At 31.5% G+C, this 16,639-nt stretch overlaps 1 protein-coding gene across 1 annotated transcript in view; it reads right to left on the bottom strand.

Annotated features, from left to right (window-relative positions):
• Positions 1-16,639, bottom strand: part of LOC119612506 (putative neural-cadherin 2) — a gene marked incomplete at its 5' end in the record, with an annotated part of 62,706 nt that overhangs the window by 23,490 nt on the left and 22,577 nt on the right. The window contains 2 exons of the mRNA XM_037968314.1: positions 595-765; positions 11,082-13,389. Coding sequence (XP_037824242.1) covers positions 595-765; positions 11,082-13,389 — 2,479 coding nt within the window. The remainder of the gene's footprint in view (positions 1-594; positions 766-11,081; positions 13,390-16,639) is intronic.

Genomic DNA, 16,639 nt, shown 5'->3' with positions numbered 1-16,639 from the left:
AGTTCAGTTCTAGTTCAGTTCTAGTTCAGTTCAGTTCAGTTCTAGTTCAGTTCTAGTTCAGTTCTAGTTCAGTTCTAGTTCAGTTCTATTCAGTTCAGTTCTAGTTCAGTTCTAGTTCAGTTCTAGTTCAGTTCTAGTTCAGTTCTAGTTCATTCTAGTTCAGTTTCTAGTTCAGCTTCTAGTTCAGTTTTAGTTCATTCTAATTCAGTTCTAATTCTAGTCAGTTCATTTCTTCTTAAGTTTTATTTATGTTTATGTTTTACTTCAATTCTAGTTTAATTCTAGTTTTTGTCATTACTGACCCTCGCATATATCAATATTATCTAGGATTTTGTAATTTCTTTTCCTATTTCTTTTCCGTATATTTTTAATTTAAATATTCTAGTATGTTGTTTCAAAACGTGTGTTGTTATTAGCTACATGCACGACAAGTGCTGCCTATATTAAAATATTTTTACAATTTTTCCTTTAAAATTTTATTTTGCTCTTTTCTTTATTGTTATTTTTATTTTCTATGCAGATTTTCAAATGTTTTTCAAATGTATGTTTATGCATTTAGTTCTTTTGCTATTGACAATTTTTTTCAATACTTACGTGCATTCATATTCATTCCACAAATCAACACAATCAAATGGATCCGGACAGATTATATTCGAACATGGACGATTTGAAGGACAGTTACGTTCTAAATTTCTGGCCATTGTTGCCTGTCCCCATTGTGTGCCATTCATGGAGGGCGGCAGAGGTAAGTGTTTGCCATCCAATCTGTGTGAAAAGAAAAGACAAAAGAAATTGTGTTATTATTGGATACATTGTTGTAGATTGGGTAAACCAAATTCTTGATTAAATTTTAATTTTGATTTGATGTTATAATATGTAAAGTGAGAAATGACATTATTTTGTTGGGGAAAAAATTAACAATAGTAAAACATGAAAGACCAACATTTTTTCGTTCATTTTTTTTAAGTTTCTGTTCAAAGATGTAATTAAAAAAGCTTCTTAATGTGCCAAATGAGTGTTGTTAAATACAGCCGGATACACATTTAGACATGGATACATACTTAATCATAGCAATATGTATGTTTAAATATTAGGGTCGTTTTATTTTCTTATGGTTACTTTTTTGGGTTTAAAGCTTAATTAATTAAAGTCAATAAAACAGGGATTAACATTATCCGATCATGCAATAGACAAGCCAGCAAACTAATAAACTTGTCTAGAAGACATTTCACAGACTTGTCAATAGACTAGACTGGTCCATAGATTAATGAATAGACTAAGCCATGGATTACTGGTTAAATAGTTTAGTCACTATATAAGTTCATAGTTTATTGACCAGATCATAGAGTAGTCAGTAGTCTAGTTCATAGACTAGTGAGTTGTCTAGTCCATGGACTAGTCAGTAGTCCAGTCAAGTTCATAGACGACCCAATAAACCATGATCTACTCCATAGAATAGAAGAGTCTATAGACTAGTTCATAGAATTGTCTATAGACTTGTTCATAGAACTGTCTATAACTCATGGAGTGGTCAATAGCCCAGACATTTCTTTGTGATTGAAAAACTATAACTATTAGCAGGATCTTGGTCAAAATTTTAGAAGAACGTTTGAGGTTGCCGTTTTGTACAGATGTATAAGTCTAGCATATATGTGAAAATGTATTAATTTTTTTCTTGTACAAGTAACATATGTTGTTACGATTAATGACCATGGTTACACAACAGAAAATTTTATACATTTATAGACGCAAAAAAAAAAACACACACACATATATATACTACACAAATCATCATCATTATATTTGTATTTATTTTTACACAGTCACTAATGTTCCTATTGTTAATACATGCGTTATTGTATTTGTTAACAACTTTAAGCTATTTGTTTGTACTTGTGTGCGTATTTACTTTAAGTACTAGTAATAGGGCAGTTCATAGTATCCCTGAGGATAATAAATAATTGACAATTTACTACTTTAATCTATAAAAGTGTCGTAATCATTTAATGTCTCTTTGGTTATAAATCAATCGCTAAATGTTGCACGTACATACGTTACTGGCAATTGCAGCAACAATTAACTAAGATGGTGTTTGTTGAAATTGAAGAAAAAAATTAAATTTATTTGTTGCATGTTTTAGCTTAGAGAGACTTGAGTTTGTCATTGGAATAGGAAATGAAAGTTAAGAAGTAAAAGTGTTATAAATATTAAGTTTTTAAACGGAGGGATAGTTTGTTTTACACTTTTCTTGCTTGACAACAATTCGAGAGTAATTTGGCTCATTTTGAACAGCAAACATTTCACATGAACAGAAAATAATTCTATATTTGATCAATTTTATTGAGAATTGCTGTCACCTCTGAATACCCCTATTAATTAACAAAATATCATACTCATTGCGTAAAATAATCGACTAATGCTTGTAAATCTTAAAGTGAAAGTTTGTGTTTATTTATTGTTTTGTTTAACATGTATCCTTTTTATGATCCTTTTGAATTTCAGCAAAAACACAAAATGTTTGTTTGTGTTTTCTAAATACTTATTTATTTATAATGATTATGACCAATGTAATATAATATTCTCTTGTTTCGTACTTTATGAGCGCTGTTTCCTTTTAACACGAAAATTTTATAAATTATATTTAAAAAGGTGTTAAGTGGAGAAAACAAAAAAAAAAAAATTCTGTTTCATTAGAAGCCTTATTATTACTGTGGTTTCTAACATGAAATAAAAAACAAATTATAAGAAAAACAAGTAAGAAAGTATAGTCGGGCTTGGCCGACTATATGATAACCTACACCAGTTATGAAATTTGATCCGGTCGGACGGACAGACGGACGGACAGATGGACGGACAGATGGATGGACAGACAGACAGACAGACAGACAGACAGACGGACGGACGGACAGACGACATCGTTAAATCGACTCAGGAAGTGATTCTGAGTCGATCTGACTTTAAGGTGGGTATAGTACTAATATTTTAATGCGTTACAAACATCAGCACAAACGCATAATACCCTGCCCACTATAGTGGTGTAGCGTATAAAAAATTTTAGTTAATTTTTTATAATCTTAGAAGGCTATTAAATCTTTATTATAAGACTAATATAATATAATTAAGCCCTTAATTAACTGACTAATTTTAATATGAATTAAGTTGGAACATAAAAAGCTTAATTTAATAAACAACATGAATTTGTTGTTAAAATATAGCTTTTTAAAAAATATGTAATAAACAACGTTGCACAGTGGTATAGGAAAAAAAAAAGAGGGAAATAATTCGGTAACTTCTAAACGGTTAATCCGATTTTAATGAAATTTGGTATGCACAAAGAGGAGGTGTTGTCGAGTTTAGGTTTTGAATTTGGACCTTATAGGCCAACCAGGGGCCCGGCGGGGGGTCCTCAAATTAGGACACCTCGGCTATGTTAAATTTTTAAAACGATCCTATTTCTTCATTTGAGTTCCGATTTAAAAAAAATTTCGTATATAGAATCTCCTCATCGAGCACTATAAAAAATGTCGTCATAGCAGTAAATTATCTCTTATAGTTTAGGAGATATTCGCATTTGAAAATTAAAATTTTAAAATTTTTACCGTTCTTACTTTAGTTTTTTGATAATAGCGGGTCCAAATATTCCCTATTTTCGCCATTTCTTTTTTTATTCGCTTAACAACAAGTTTATATATCAAGCAGTGAAAGAATTATGTAAAAATCATGACTGAGTCCAAAGTTATAGGCATTTTAATTTAAAAAATTAAAAAAAGGTGATTTTTTGCCATTTTTTTGGGAAAAAAGTATCTTTTTCTTTTTAAGTTATCTAAAAAGTTTCTAAGAAGATGTATATAGAATTTATACTTTTTGAAAAGCTGACTTTACATAAAATACGATAAATGAAACAAAACCTAAAAATTTTTGATACCGAGGGGACCAGGTCCATCCAAAAAACCCTATTTTTTTATAGAAAATTCAATTTTGAGCATAAATTCTCAAATCGCATAGTCGATATCAAATTATAGTGACCTGTTTTATATGACCCAATATGTTCTTAATCATTTTGTAACGGGTTTCGATAACCCCGCCCCTGGTATGGATATAATAGGCAAAAAACCAAAAAATCCCATTTTTGGGATTTTTTAAAACTTTTTTGGGAATTCCGGGATTTCTAATAAGAAAATTCGAAATTTTTATTTAATTTTGGATTTTGAGTAAAAAAATCTACCTAACTGTAAAATTTCATCAAAAAATATTCATAAATAAAATTTTTATTGCAATTTGAAAAATTTGTATCTTCGCAAAAACTGAATAAAAAACATTTTTTAATTTTTTTTAAAAAAGTATTCCGCGAATTTTTTAATTTTCAAAAATTATATACAGTTTTGAAAAATAGACAAAATTACCTTTCCATTGATATATAACATGCCTACCTAATGTTTTTTAAGTGACAAATTAATTAGGGAAAACTCAACATCTTTTAGAGAATTTACCTAGTACTATTATTTTCATCCATACATTTGTTAGGCATGTTTTACTACCTAAATTTTTATGAATTTTTACAGCCACTTTTTACGATTAATCTTTTATTCTTTATCCCTAAAAAAAATTAACAAGTATTTATTTTATATAAAAATAGTCTTTATTTATTTTTTTTTTTATAAATTAATATAATTTTGTAAAATAATCGGTATCACAGTAGTCCATATCTAAAAGATAAAGTAAATCTTTAAATTCATGAATATTTTCAAATGCTAACGTTTTGTAGCAAATCCAACGTTTCCTTATAGTAGATAAAACAGGATCAGAAGATAGAATCAGATTATTAAAAATATCTTCATTTTGAGACTGCCTAGAACACTTCCTTGAGCTAAACTGATGAATATGCTTAAAGTCTCTATTCCTCGATTCTTGGGGTTCTTCTGTAAGCTCTCCTAAAGGCAGAATATTATGTTCTATGATGACCTTTCCATGACATAATATCTTGTGAACTGTAGGTGTCATTTCTTTCCAGGGAACTGTAGGTGTCATTTCTTTCCAAAAGTAATTTAGAAACTTTTGTAGAATACTCTCCAAATTTTGTTGCGTTCACTTTATGCTTGCTATTTATCGCCATTAGAATAATATTGACCTTTTGCAGTAAATCCATACTAATTCCGGTTATTTCGGAAGTAGTTTCAAAATGTTTAAAAAAACGTCTAGCGGTATTACCATCGTTTGTGCTTCCATATCCTGTGAGTGGTTTATCAATATTTAATCCCATCCGCTTTTTAAATTCCTCTTGAACTCTTCGTTTCTCACTGGCTCTCATTTCCATTAACTCCTTATTGTTATTTGCACTTTTGTTTGCATTTTCCGGTATGCTTCTGTACTTTAAATCATATGCTAAATGTAGAAAATGTTCCAGAAATCGTATGCGAGCATGTAGGGGGGATATTCCAAATTGTAATGTTTCCTCATTTATTGATCTTTGCTTGGAAATATTCGAAAATTCTGATTTTTTATCACCACATATGTAGCAGTACCAAGTAGATGATGTTCCTGTAATGGCATTTCCAACTTTCCCATCAATCATTGTAAGTTTTAAATCATAGGACATGTTAAACGAATAATTTTCTATTTCGATTGTTATAGGTTCCAAGTTTTTAATTTCTGCTTCAATACGATTTATCAAATCTTGCGTTGTTGTTTTGGATTCCTTTATATACTCAAAGCTTATTGGCCTACAAAAAGCTTTGGATCCTGGAGTCGAATTCTTCCAAATATCATCGAAACTGGTTGATGGAGAATCGCTGTCAGCATACTTTCGAATTCTTAATGGAACTAGCGATGCCATAAATACACTTTTATACTCGGAAGATGATTCACTTGTGTTGATTTGTTTATATTCCGAGAGTGCTGATAATCCATCACATCCCCACTTACAAATGAGTTGAAGATCACAAGAATTTATTTTTTTTAGTTGGTCTGAAGAAAAGTCAGAAGCAATCCTTAAAGCAGTATTTTCGAGTAGAGCGCCGAGTCCAATAACAGCCTTCCGATCAGTTATTTCAATAGGAGGTGGTATAATGCTTTTCTTCTTTTCATTTATTTTGTCATATGATGGTAAAACATCCACTCCTTTTTCAGATAGCGCCTTTCTTAACGTTATGTAGTTATCACGACTTAATCCCAGCTGCAACATAAGCGCAATAGCTTCTTCCTCAGTGAACGTTGTATCAGATGATGGTGTGGGTATACTCTTTACAATTCTTTTCAGTCGTCTTGGTGATGCGGTTGGAAGAATATTTGCAATTTTTATGGCATCCAAAGGCTGTTTTTCTTTTCTTAACATTGCTTTAAAAGTGTCCGAAACTTCTTCGTTAGATAAGGTTTCTAGTGAAGTTGATAACCTTTTCCTCTTAGATTTTGAGCTCAAATCCTCATACTGCTTACAGGGAGCACCAACAGTTGATACGCAAATAGCAACTTCTACACATTCATCCAGCCAATCAGAAAATTTCGATCGAAATTTAGCAATGGAATACCGAACACTCTTCAGTTTTATATCAACTGATTTTATAAAATTTTCAATTTTACATATATCAGTTTTATCCACTTTATTTTATGTGCAGTTTCAATATATTTCAATAAGAAGTTCACTTTATCTTGAAAAGGAGCTGAAGAGTGTTCAAATAAAATGGAGCACAAATCATTTTTTTTAGTACGATCGCCATGGTTAGAAAATTACAAATAATTACAAACAGATATAAACCTGTCTTATATATTAATTACAGGTACTTAAATTAAATTATTTTTTAAAGGGTTATGATATTCTACCTAATATGTCTAACGTATCCTTATGTAATGAATTTTTCCTCAATAGGTCACTTTAATAAGCTACCTATTAAAGTGACCTATAGGGGTAAAAATCATTACTGTTTAAAAAATAATACCTGAAAATTTTTTAATATATGTAACAAATTTAAGAGTTAACGTTATGGATGAAAATAATAGTGCTAGGTAAATTTTCTAAAAGATGTTGAGTTTTCCCTAATTAATTTGTCACTTAAAAAACATTAGGTAGGCATGTTATATATCAATGGAAAGGTAATTTTGTCTATTTTTCAAAACTGTATATAATTTTTGAAAATTAAAAAAATCGCGGAATACTTTTTTTAAAAAAATTAAAAAATGTTTTTTATTCAGTTTTTGCGAAGATACAAATTTTTCAAATTGCAATAAAAATTTTATTTATGAATATTTTTTGATGAAATTTTACAGTTAGGTAGATTTTTTTACTCAAAATCTAAAATTAAATAAAAAGTTCGAATTTTCTTATTAGAAATCCCGGAATTCCCAAAAAAGTTTTAAAAAATCCCAAAAATGGGATTTTTTGGTTTTTTGCCTATTATATCCATACCAGGGGCGGGGTTATCGAAACCCGTTACAAAATGATTAAGAACATATTGGGTCATATAAAACAGGTCACTATAATTTGATATCGACTATGCGATTTGAGAATTTATGCTCAAAATTGAATTTTCTATAAAAAAATAGGGTTTTTTGGATGGACCTGGTCCCCTCGGTATCAAAAATTTTTAGGTTTTGTTTCATTTATCGTATTTTATGTAAAGTCAGCTTTTCAAAAAGTATAAATTCTATATACATCTTCTTAGAAACTTTTTAGATAACTTAAAAAGAAAAAGATACTTTTTTCCCAAAAAAATGGCAAAAAATCGCCTTTTTTTAATTTTTTAAATTAAAATGCCTATAACTTTGGACTCAGTCATGATTTTTACATAATTCTTTCACTGCTTGATATATAAACTTGTTGTTAAGCGAATAAAAAAAGAAATGGCGAAAATCGGGAATATTTGGACCCGCTATTATCAAAAAACTAAAGTAAGAACGGTAAAAATTTTAAAATTTTAATTTTCAAATGCGAATATCTCCTAAACTATAAGAGATAATTTACTGCTATGACGACATTTTTTATAGTGCTCGATGAGGAGATTCTATATACGAAATTTTTTTTAAATCGGAACTCAAATGAAGAAATAGGATCGTTTTAAAAATTTAACATAGCCGAGGTGTCCTAATTTGAGGACCCCCCGCCGGGCCCCTGGTTGGCCTATAAGGTCCAAATTCAAAACCTAAACTCGACAACACCTCCTCTTTGTGCATACCAAATTTCATTAAAATCGGATTAACCGTTTAGAAGTTACCGAATTATTTCCCTCTTTTTTTTTTCCTATACCACTGTGCGTTGGTAATGGTGTATAATAATTAATACTAATTAAAACCAAAAATACTAGCAATCGGGAAAAACAACGGTTTTTAGACAACCAGTCGAAATTTACATAGGACAACAATGTTTGAAAAAGTTGATTTTTAGATACAAAAGGATTGAGCTATGCTGAACTCGAAACTCGAATTGTACTTCTATTTCGAAGAAGGAAGCCTATATATAACAGAGGTTAAACATCTATTGGCCTTTAAGACGACATAACAGATTTTACAAACAAAGATGTCTTTATGATAGTAAAACGTCTCAAATATGATCTAAAAGAACCGATATCTCTAAAACTTTATATGAAGGTTTTTTGGCCTTTGTTATGTTCCCTTTAGGAATGACCCATTTGTTGAGAATTTGTCGCAGAAACTCCGCATGTACTCAAACCCTGGAACTCATATTTATTTGACAAGTTGTCAGGTGTTAAATACAATCAAGAAGACCTTTTGGTTTGACTACATTGATAGAGAGATTTCGGTTCCTATAGAAGTTATCAGTGTCGAAGGGTTAATTATGGACGATCAACATAACATTTGGTAGAGAGATTTTGGCTCATATAAAACTTACTTCTGTGAAATTTCATCGCTATACTCTTATATTTAAGCCAGTAATGAGCGTTAAAGTAATTTTATGGTCAATTATGGACCGATACACATAAAATCTGCTGGAAAGGTTTTGACTCCTAAGATACTTACTTATGTAAAATTTCTTCGCTATACTTGATAAAGTCATTTTCTGAAGGGGACTTTATATAGGCGGGTACGGCCAATTATGGACCGATCCACAGAAATTCTGCTCACATAAAACTTACTCCTGTGAAATTTCATCGTTATACTCGTATTTTAATCCAGTAATGAGCGTTAAAGTAATTTTATGAAGGGGACCTTATATGGGGGGTAGAGTCAATTATGGACGATCCACATAAAATTTGGTGGAGAGATTTTCACCTGTATAAAACTTACTTATGTCAAATTTCATCGCTATACTCGTATTTTTACGCAAATAATGAGCCTTAAAGTCATTTTCTGATGGGGACCTTATATGGCGGGTAGGGTCAATTATGGGCCGATCCACATATAGTTTAGTGGAGAAATATTGGCTTGCATGAAACCTATGTGTTGCAAATTTCATCGCTAGATTCGTATGTTTAAGCCAGTAATCAGCATTTTAGTCATTTTCAAAAGGGGACCTTATATGGGGGGAAGGACCAATTGTGGTCCGCCATAATTCAGAATTTTATTTCGGAAGTTAAAAAACTGACTTATGCGGAATTTTGTGCCATTTGCTTCATAAACAACGAATTTGTGAATGTTTGAAGCTTTTTACACAATATTCCGGGGATAAATTTGTATTGGGGCTATGTGAGATCGTTGACCGATTTTTCCCATTTTCAATACCATACATTTCTGATCAATAAAAAATGTTTTGGGAAAATTTTATCTCAATATCTCTTTTTTGTGGACGCTATAGTGCCAACAACAGACAGACGGACATAGCTAGATCGTCTTAGAATCTTACGAGGTCCCAGAATATGTGTTACACACTTAATGACAAAATCATTATACCCCCCATCTTTTTTGATGGTGGGTATAAAAAATTTATTCCAGTGACACATTATCAGACGGTAATATATTCACGATAGAATAACGATTCCTTCTAAAATCGAAGGTACAATGACAAAACGCCTTGCATTGATTGTTTTCTATGAATTTAAACTGATGTTTTCCATCTGCAACCTTTTTCTGAGATTCAATTAATTTAATTTTACTTTAATAAAATAAATTTAAAAGTAAGTTTTCTTAATTTACTACTGATTGTACATCTTCTTTTTTTCCACCTACAACATTTGACCCCTTTTTATATTGAAACGTCAAAGTAAACATAAATTTTAATTGAATAACATTAAAATGGACCAGTAGTACACAATTTGTGACCTTAAATAAATAAGTAAAAGACTGTTGTACAGACAAAAATTAGTTAAATGTAGAAAAAACATTACACTTACTATGAAAAGAACCCTAAAAGAAAGTCAAATCAAATTTATAAACTTCTTAACAGGTCACACAACACGGTAAAGAGATAAAGTAAGATTAGTGACACAATAAAGACAGTGCAAAGGTCATGTGTACATATATAAATAAACACATACATACATACCAGCGTGTAACTAACCAGCTATTCCGGGTAACTGTTTTGAACGGGTAATTTAATACATATAATCTAAACCGAACTTCGTTTACGGTCTTTGACTAAAAACATATTTCAAACGAGTAAAAGTTTGAAATACTAAAGTAACAATCGATCCCAGGGTTGATTACCTGTATAAGGCAATGTAATCAGTTAACTTTTGTTTGCTTTATAAATGACATTAGCCACAGATATAAATTGTGGAAATTACTATGTACTTAATAGGTTCCCTTGACCACTTTCAAAACTGTCGGTTATATATTACAGCATTTAACACTTTTAAAGCAGTTTTCCTAATGACACATACACATGTGCACGAAGTAGATAAAGTTATTATAGTAAGAAGATACAGTTGAAATGTGCAAAAAAAATGTTTAAAAGAATTAAATCATTATACAGTTAAAATATAAAATGAGATATATGAAAGTATTAATTCATTGCACATTATATTGGATATCAATAACACTCATTCACACAATTTTTCTTTCATTTCTTGCTAAACATTTCACTCTTTTAAATGACTTATTAAAACACCTTAATAAACACTTGTCCCATTTAACCTCTAAAGGTTTACACAAGCAAACACAAACCGTATATACATATATACATAAATCATTCTTACCTGATATCATCTAGACAGGAACGTTGAAAATCTCCCAAGACTTCAAAAGTTTTAACTCCTGTATACTCGGCCTTGCCACCGGCATACACTCCCTCCTGTTTGTCAATCGTCAGCCACTGATGGCCATGATAATTAAATGTTTCATTATAACGTCTACCCTCACCACCATCGAGTTCGATAAGAGCAGCGGAACCATAACGGCTCACTTTTACCACGTGCCATTGACCATCATTTACGGTGATGGAGGTGAGGGCAACATTGTGTTCTTCTGGCCTTAAAGAGTTCAGATTAAATCTGAATTGTAGATGTCCTTGATGAAGTTCCAATATGGCATACTCACGATGATGTTGGTCAGAGACACGAAAGATTTCACCCTGCATTTCGCGTGTACGAAAACGTAGCTGCAGTTGGGTGGAGAAACGATCGGGTTCAAAGGATAAGGCAAATTTGACATAACTTTGGGGTTTGAACGTTGTAGGTATGGTGGGTATATTACACATGGGTCCCATCCAGCCGGGCTGACAGTGACATTTGGCCTGCACTAAACTAGCCACACAGTTACCTTGTTCCCAACATCTGGCAGTGTGATCGGTTTTCAAACAAACCTCATCGGTTTGAGGGCAGCCGGGATAGCTATTGCGTGCCAAGGCGGGAAATGCTAAATCATAATGTTCCGAATTGTGCACAACGTTTCTTATGCAGCCATCAAATCCTTTGGAGGTAAAGGCATATTGCCAGTGGAAGAGCGACTGATCGAAATGTTGTCTATAAAGACCACCCAGTTGTAGGGGTGTATTTAAGTTGAGAGCCTCATTGAAAGGTGGTATAGTGCCTTGAGCCTGGCAGGTGTTATCATCAAACTCAGGCGTAGAGCCATCCTCCATTTCATAGACATCTGCCGAACGACAAAAGTCCACTACCATGCGTATGTTTTCGCTATTCCAAAATATGTCCAGCCTATGCCATACACCATCGTCTAAAGTCTTTTTAGTTTTTATTCTCAATTCTAACGTGCCAGAGCCAAAATCTATTAGTAAACGAGGATAACCCTGTTCCAGTTCAATGGCTATAAAGTCGGTGAGTACCAGCTCGTCAGCTTTGGGAGGCACTATGGGACCATTGTATAAAATCAAACCATCGGCTTCTTTGGTAATAAACTCCAAAGACAAATGTGACTCTTCGCACAGCTGAAGAGGTGGATACCAGGACCAGCCATTGCCTTTAAAACTTCGGGTATTTTGTTGACATCTCGGACCATTATAGCCTATAGGACAGGCCACACAACGTGGACCGTTACGAGTCTCCACACAGCGGCCACCATTAAAACAGTTCATTGTGCGGCAGGAGTCTTCTTTGCTGTAATTGCGGGCCTTGCAATAACATTCGGCGGTTATGTCTAGTCTTACGCCTACCAAGGCAGTTTTGTTAACATTGACTGTATAAGGAAGTCTATTGATTTCTACACGATTCGTGCAAGAACCCTCACATTTACCAGGCTCCTGCAGACACTCATCTATGCCCACCATGGTGATGTTGAGACCCAGCTCTCGTTCTATTTCCTCACGTTGCATTAACACTACACCGTTCAATCTGACGGCCTTAAAGTAGGGCTGTTGATTGGCAGGGCGGGCAGCAAAGTGAACATCTGTAAAACCTTCACTTTTCGTCTGGACACTAAACACATCAACCATATCGCGCTCGGTGTAAAGTAATTCAGCCAATTTATCACGAAATTTTTCCAGTTTGGAACGCACCTGCTTGTGCTGCATGAAATCCCAAGTGCGCACGAATTCTTCATCACTAATACCATACAGGCGCATGGAACCCGCCTGTTGTACAGCCTCCTGGGTTATATCTCTAACTATGACCGTCATATTCGACGGCACATCTACTTGGCCCTGCTCACGATCATAAACTTTGAAGCGCAGGTTATAGCGACCTCTACGAGTGCCAGCTTTCATATTGACAATACCCGTATCGGTATCCAGTTTGAAACGTTGATGTTCTTGTTGTTCCCAATAGTACTTTTTATCCACTACATCCCAATCGTCCAGATCGTGGACATACACCCGCCCAATGGGAGTGTCATGTGACTGACCTTGATAATTATAGACCAGCACTTCCTTGCTGCCTGGCAGCATTTTATTATCATTAACATCTCCTATAATTACTGTTAATGTTGAAGTGCCAGTCATGGCTGGTGAGCCATTGTCTTTGATTTCGATGGGTATGAGGTAGGATTTTTGTTGTTCACGGTCGAAGGGTCGCAAAGACGAGATAATCGCAGCGCCATTACCATTATCAGCTCCTGGGAATGTTGTTGTGTTATTCATTTATTTGTTTATACGTCAACACAGCAACAAAAAAGACAGTAACATGTTTCAATGGAACCGTCATTCATTCCGTCATCCAATCCCACAGCCATTTAAAACGTAAAGTACATTTATGGTAAGAGCGCGTATATTTTTTGTTTTATTTTAATTTTCATTTAAATAAAAGTTAATTTTGTCGATTGCCAAATGTATTTAAGTGGATTTTTTTTGTACATATGCAGAGGATTTTCCCGCAGCAACGTTAATTTTTTGGCATAATTTGCGACCAAATAGCGCAGTCATAAAGATAAAAGAGAATCAGTAAGAAAAAGAGAAAAAAAAACAAAAGTTTATTGGAAAAATGTTAATAAATTTTAAGTTATAGCTGTTTTTTGATTATTATTTTTTTTTATTAAAAGCATTTATATTTTAAAATAAATTACCAAGCTAAATGTAGGCTATGTGATGTTATTTGTTTAACAGCCTGAAAATATGCTATAAATATTTGTACTTTGCTAGGCTAATGATTAAAATTTCAATGCTTTCAATTAAGTTTATTGAAGTTTTCAATTAAATAAATATTTAAATAATTGTTTTTTTAAATGTGTACATATGTATGTATATAAAAATTGGAATATAAAAAAACTATAAATATTACACATGCATTTACACAATACATTTGTAATATTTTCATTAATTTAACAATTTGAAATTATGCAAACAAAAAATTGTATGTTCTCGCTTGATTGCTTTTAAAATTGTTTGGTTTTTCTATGGCTTTTAAATATATTTTTTATTTTTTGTCTAAATTTTTGTTTATTGAATTTTAATGGAAATAAAGATAACTAAATTTGGTAGAAATTTGCATAACTGATAGTGTTTTTTTTTTTAACAAATTTGCAAATTTAAAAATTGTCAACTTTTGTTGACAATAAGGTTTTGTTATCAATGTGTTTGTCATTTTCTTTATGTTTATTTATGAAAGAATTTTATTAGTATTTGTAACAATGGCTGTAATAGTTTTCCCTTAATTAGTAACCACAAATTTAACCGCTAAATTAGATTTTTATAATACAATATAGTGTAATTTTATTAGAAATAAAACAAATTGCACATGTCTGATATGAAATTCCCTTTACGAACAAGGAAGATTGTTATATTCGGCAATGCCGAATCTATTAAACCATTGCCATATAAATAAACTTTGATATTTATGAATATGAATATTATGGACCTGTCCTCATTTATACAACAAGTATTTGTTTGGAATTTTATCGCAGTATTCGAATTTTATTTCATATTTTTAAGTAACTAATGATTATTAAAGTAATTTTCTTGAAGGGGGACCTTATATGGGCAATAGGACTATATATGGTCATTTCTCATCAAAGTTGGAAGATCTTAGTTCTTTATGTCAAATTTCATAGTTCTACTTGAATTTTGAAACTTTTAATGAGCGTTAAACTAATATTTATGAAAGGACCTTAAACTTAGTTAGGGTTAATTATGAACCTATCCTCATAAAATTTGGTAGAGAGATTTTAGCTTATAGATAACTAGTTTATGTAGATTTTCATTGCGGTTAAAGTCATTTTCTAAAAGGGACCTTATATGGTGGGGAGGATCAAATATGAACCTATCGTGGTAAACTAACTAACTAACTAACTAACTAACTAACTAACTAACTAACTAACTAACTAACTAACTAACTAACTAACTAACTAACTAACTAACTAACTAACTAACTAACTAACTAACTAACTAACTAACTACTAACTAACTAACTAACTAACTAACTAACTAACTAACTAACTAAATAACTAACTAACTAACTAACTAACTAACTAACTAACTAACTAACTAACTAACTACTAACTAACTAACTAACTAACTAACTAACTAACTAACTAACTAACTAACTAACTAACTAACTAACTAACTACTAACTAACTAACTAACTAACTAACTAACTACTAACTAACTACTAACTACTAACTAACTAACTAACTAACTAACTAACTAACTACTAACTAACTAACTACTACTACTAACTAACTAACTAACTAACTAACTAACTAACTAACTAACTAACTAACTAACTAACTAACTACTACTAACTACTAACTACTAACTAACTAACTAACTAACTAACTAACTAACTAACTAACTACTAACTAACTAACTACTACTAACTAACTAACTAACTAACTACTAACTAACTACTAACTAACTACTAACTACTAACTAACTAACTAACTAACTAACTAACTAACTAACTAACTAACTAACTAACTAACTAACTAACTAACTAACTAACTAACTAAACTAACTAACTAACTAACTACTAACTAACTAACTAACTAACTAACTAACTAACTAACTAACTAACTAACTAACTAACTAACTAACTAACTAACTAACTACTAACTACTAACTAACTAACTAACTAACTACTAACTAACTAACTACTAACTAACTAACTAACTAACTAACTAACTAACTAACTAACTAACTAACTAACTACTAACTAACTAACTAACTAACTAACTAACTAACTACTAACTAACTAACTAACTAACTAACTAACTAACTAACTAACTAACTAACTAACTAACTAACTACTAACTAACTAACTAACTAACTAACTAACTAACTAACTAACTAACTAACTACTAACTAACTAACTACTAACTAACTAACTAACTAACTAACTAACTAACTAACTAACTAACTAACTAACTAACTAACTAACTAACTAACTAACTAACTAACTAACTAACTACTAACTAACTAACTACTAACTAACTAACTAACTAACTAACTAACTAACTAACTAACTAACTAACTAACTAACTAACTAACTAACTAACTAACTAACTAACTACTAACTAACTAACTAACTAACTAACTAACTAACTAACTAACTAACTAACTAACTAACTACTAACTAACTAACTAACTAACTAACTAACTAACTAACTAACTAACTAACTAACTAACTAACTAACTAACTAACTAACTAACTAACTAACTACTAACTAACTAACTAACTAACTAACTACTAACTAACTAACTAACTAACTAACTACTAACTAACTAACTAACTAACTAACTAACTAACTAACTACTACTAACTAACTAACTAACTAACTAACTAACTAACTAACTAACTAACTAACTAACTAACTAACTAACTAACTAACTAACTAACTAACTAACTACTAACTACTAACTAACTAACTAACT

Source organism: Lucilia sericata, unplaced genomic scaffold, assembly GCF_015586225.1.
Source record: "Lucilia sericata isolate MDLA Ls3-8-SP2 unplaced genomic scaffold, ASM1558622v1 Contig001719F_arrow, whole genome shotgun sequence".
NCBI classification, from domain to species: Eukaryota; Metazoa; Arthropoda; class Insecta; order Diptera; family Calliphoridae; genus Lucilia; species Lucilia sericata.
The sequence above is the reverse complement of the archived record's forward strand: the minus strand, read 5'-3'. Positions and strand labels throughout refer to the sequence as shown.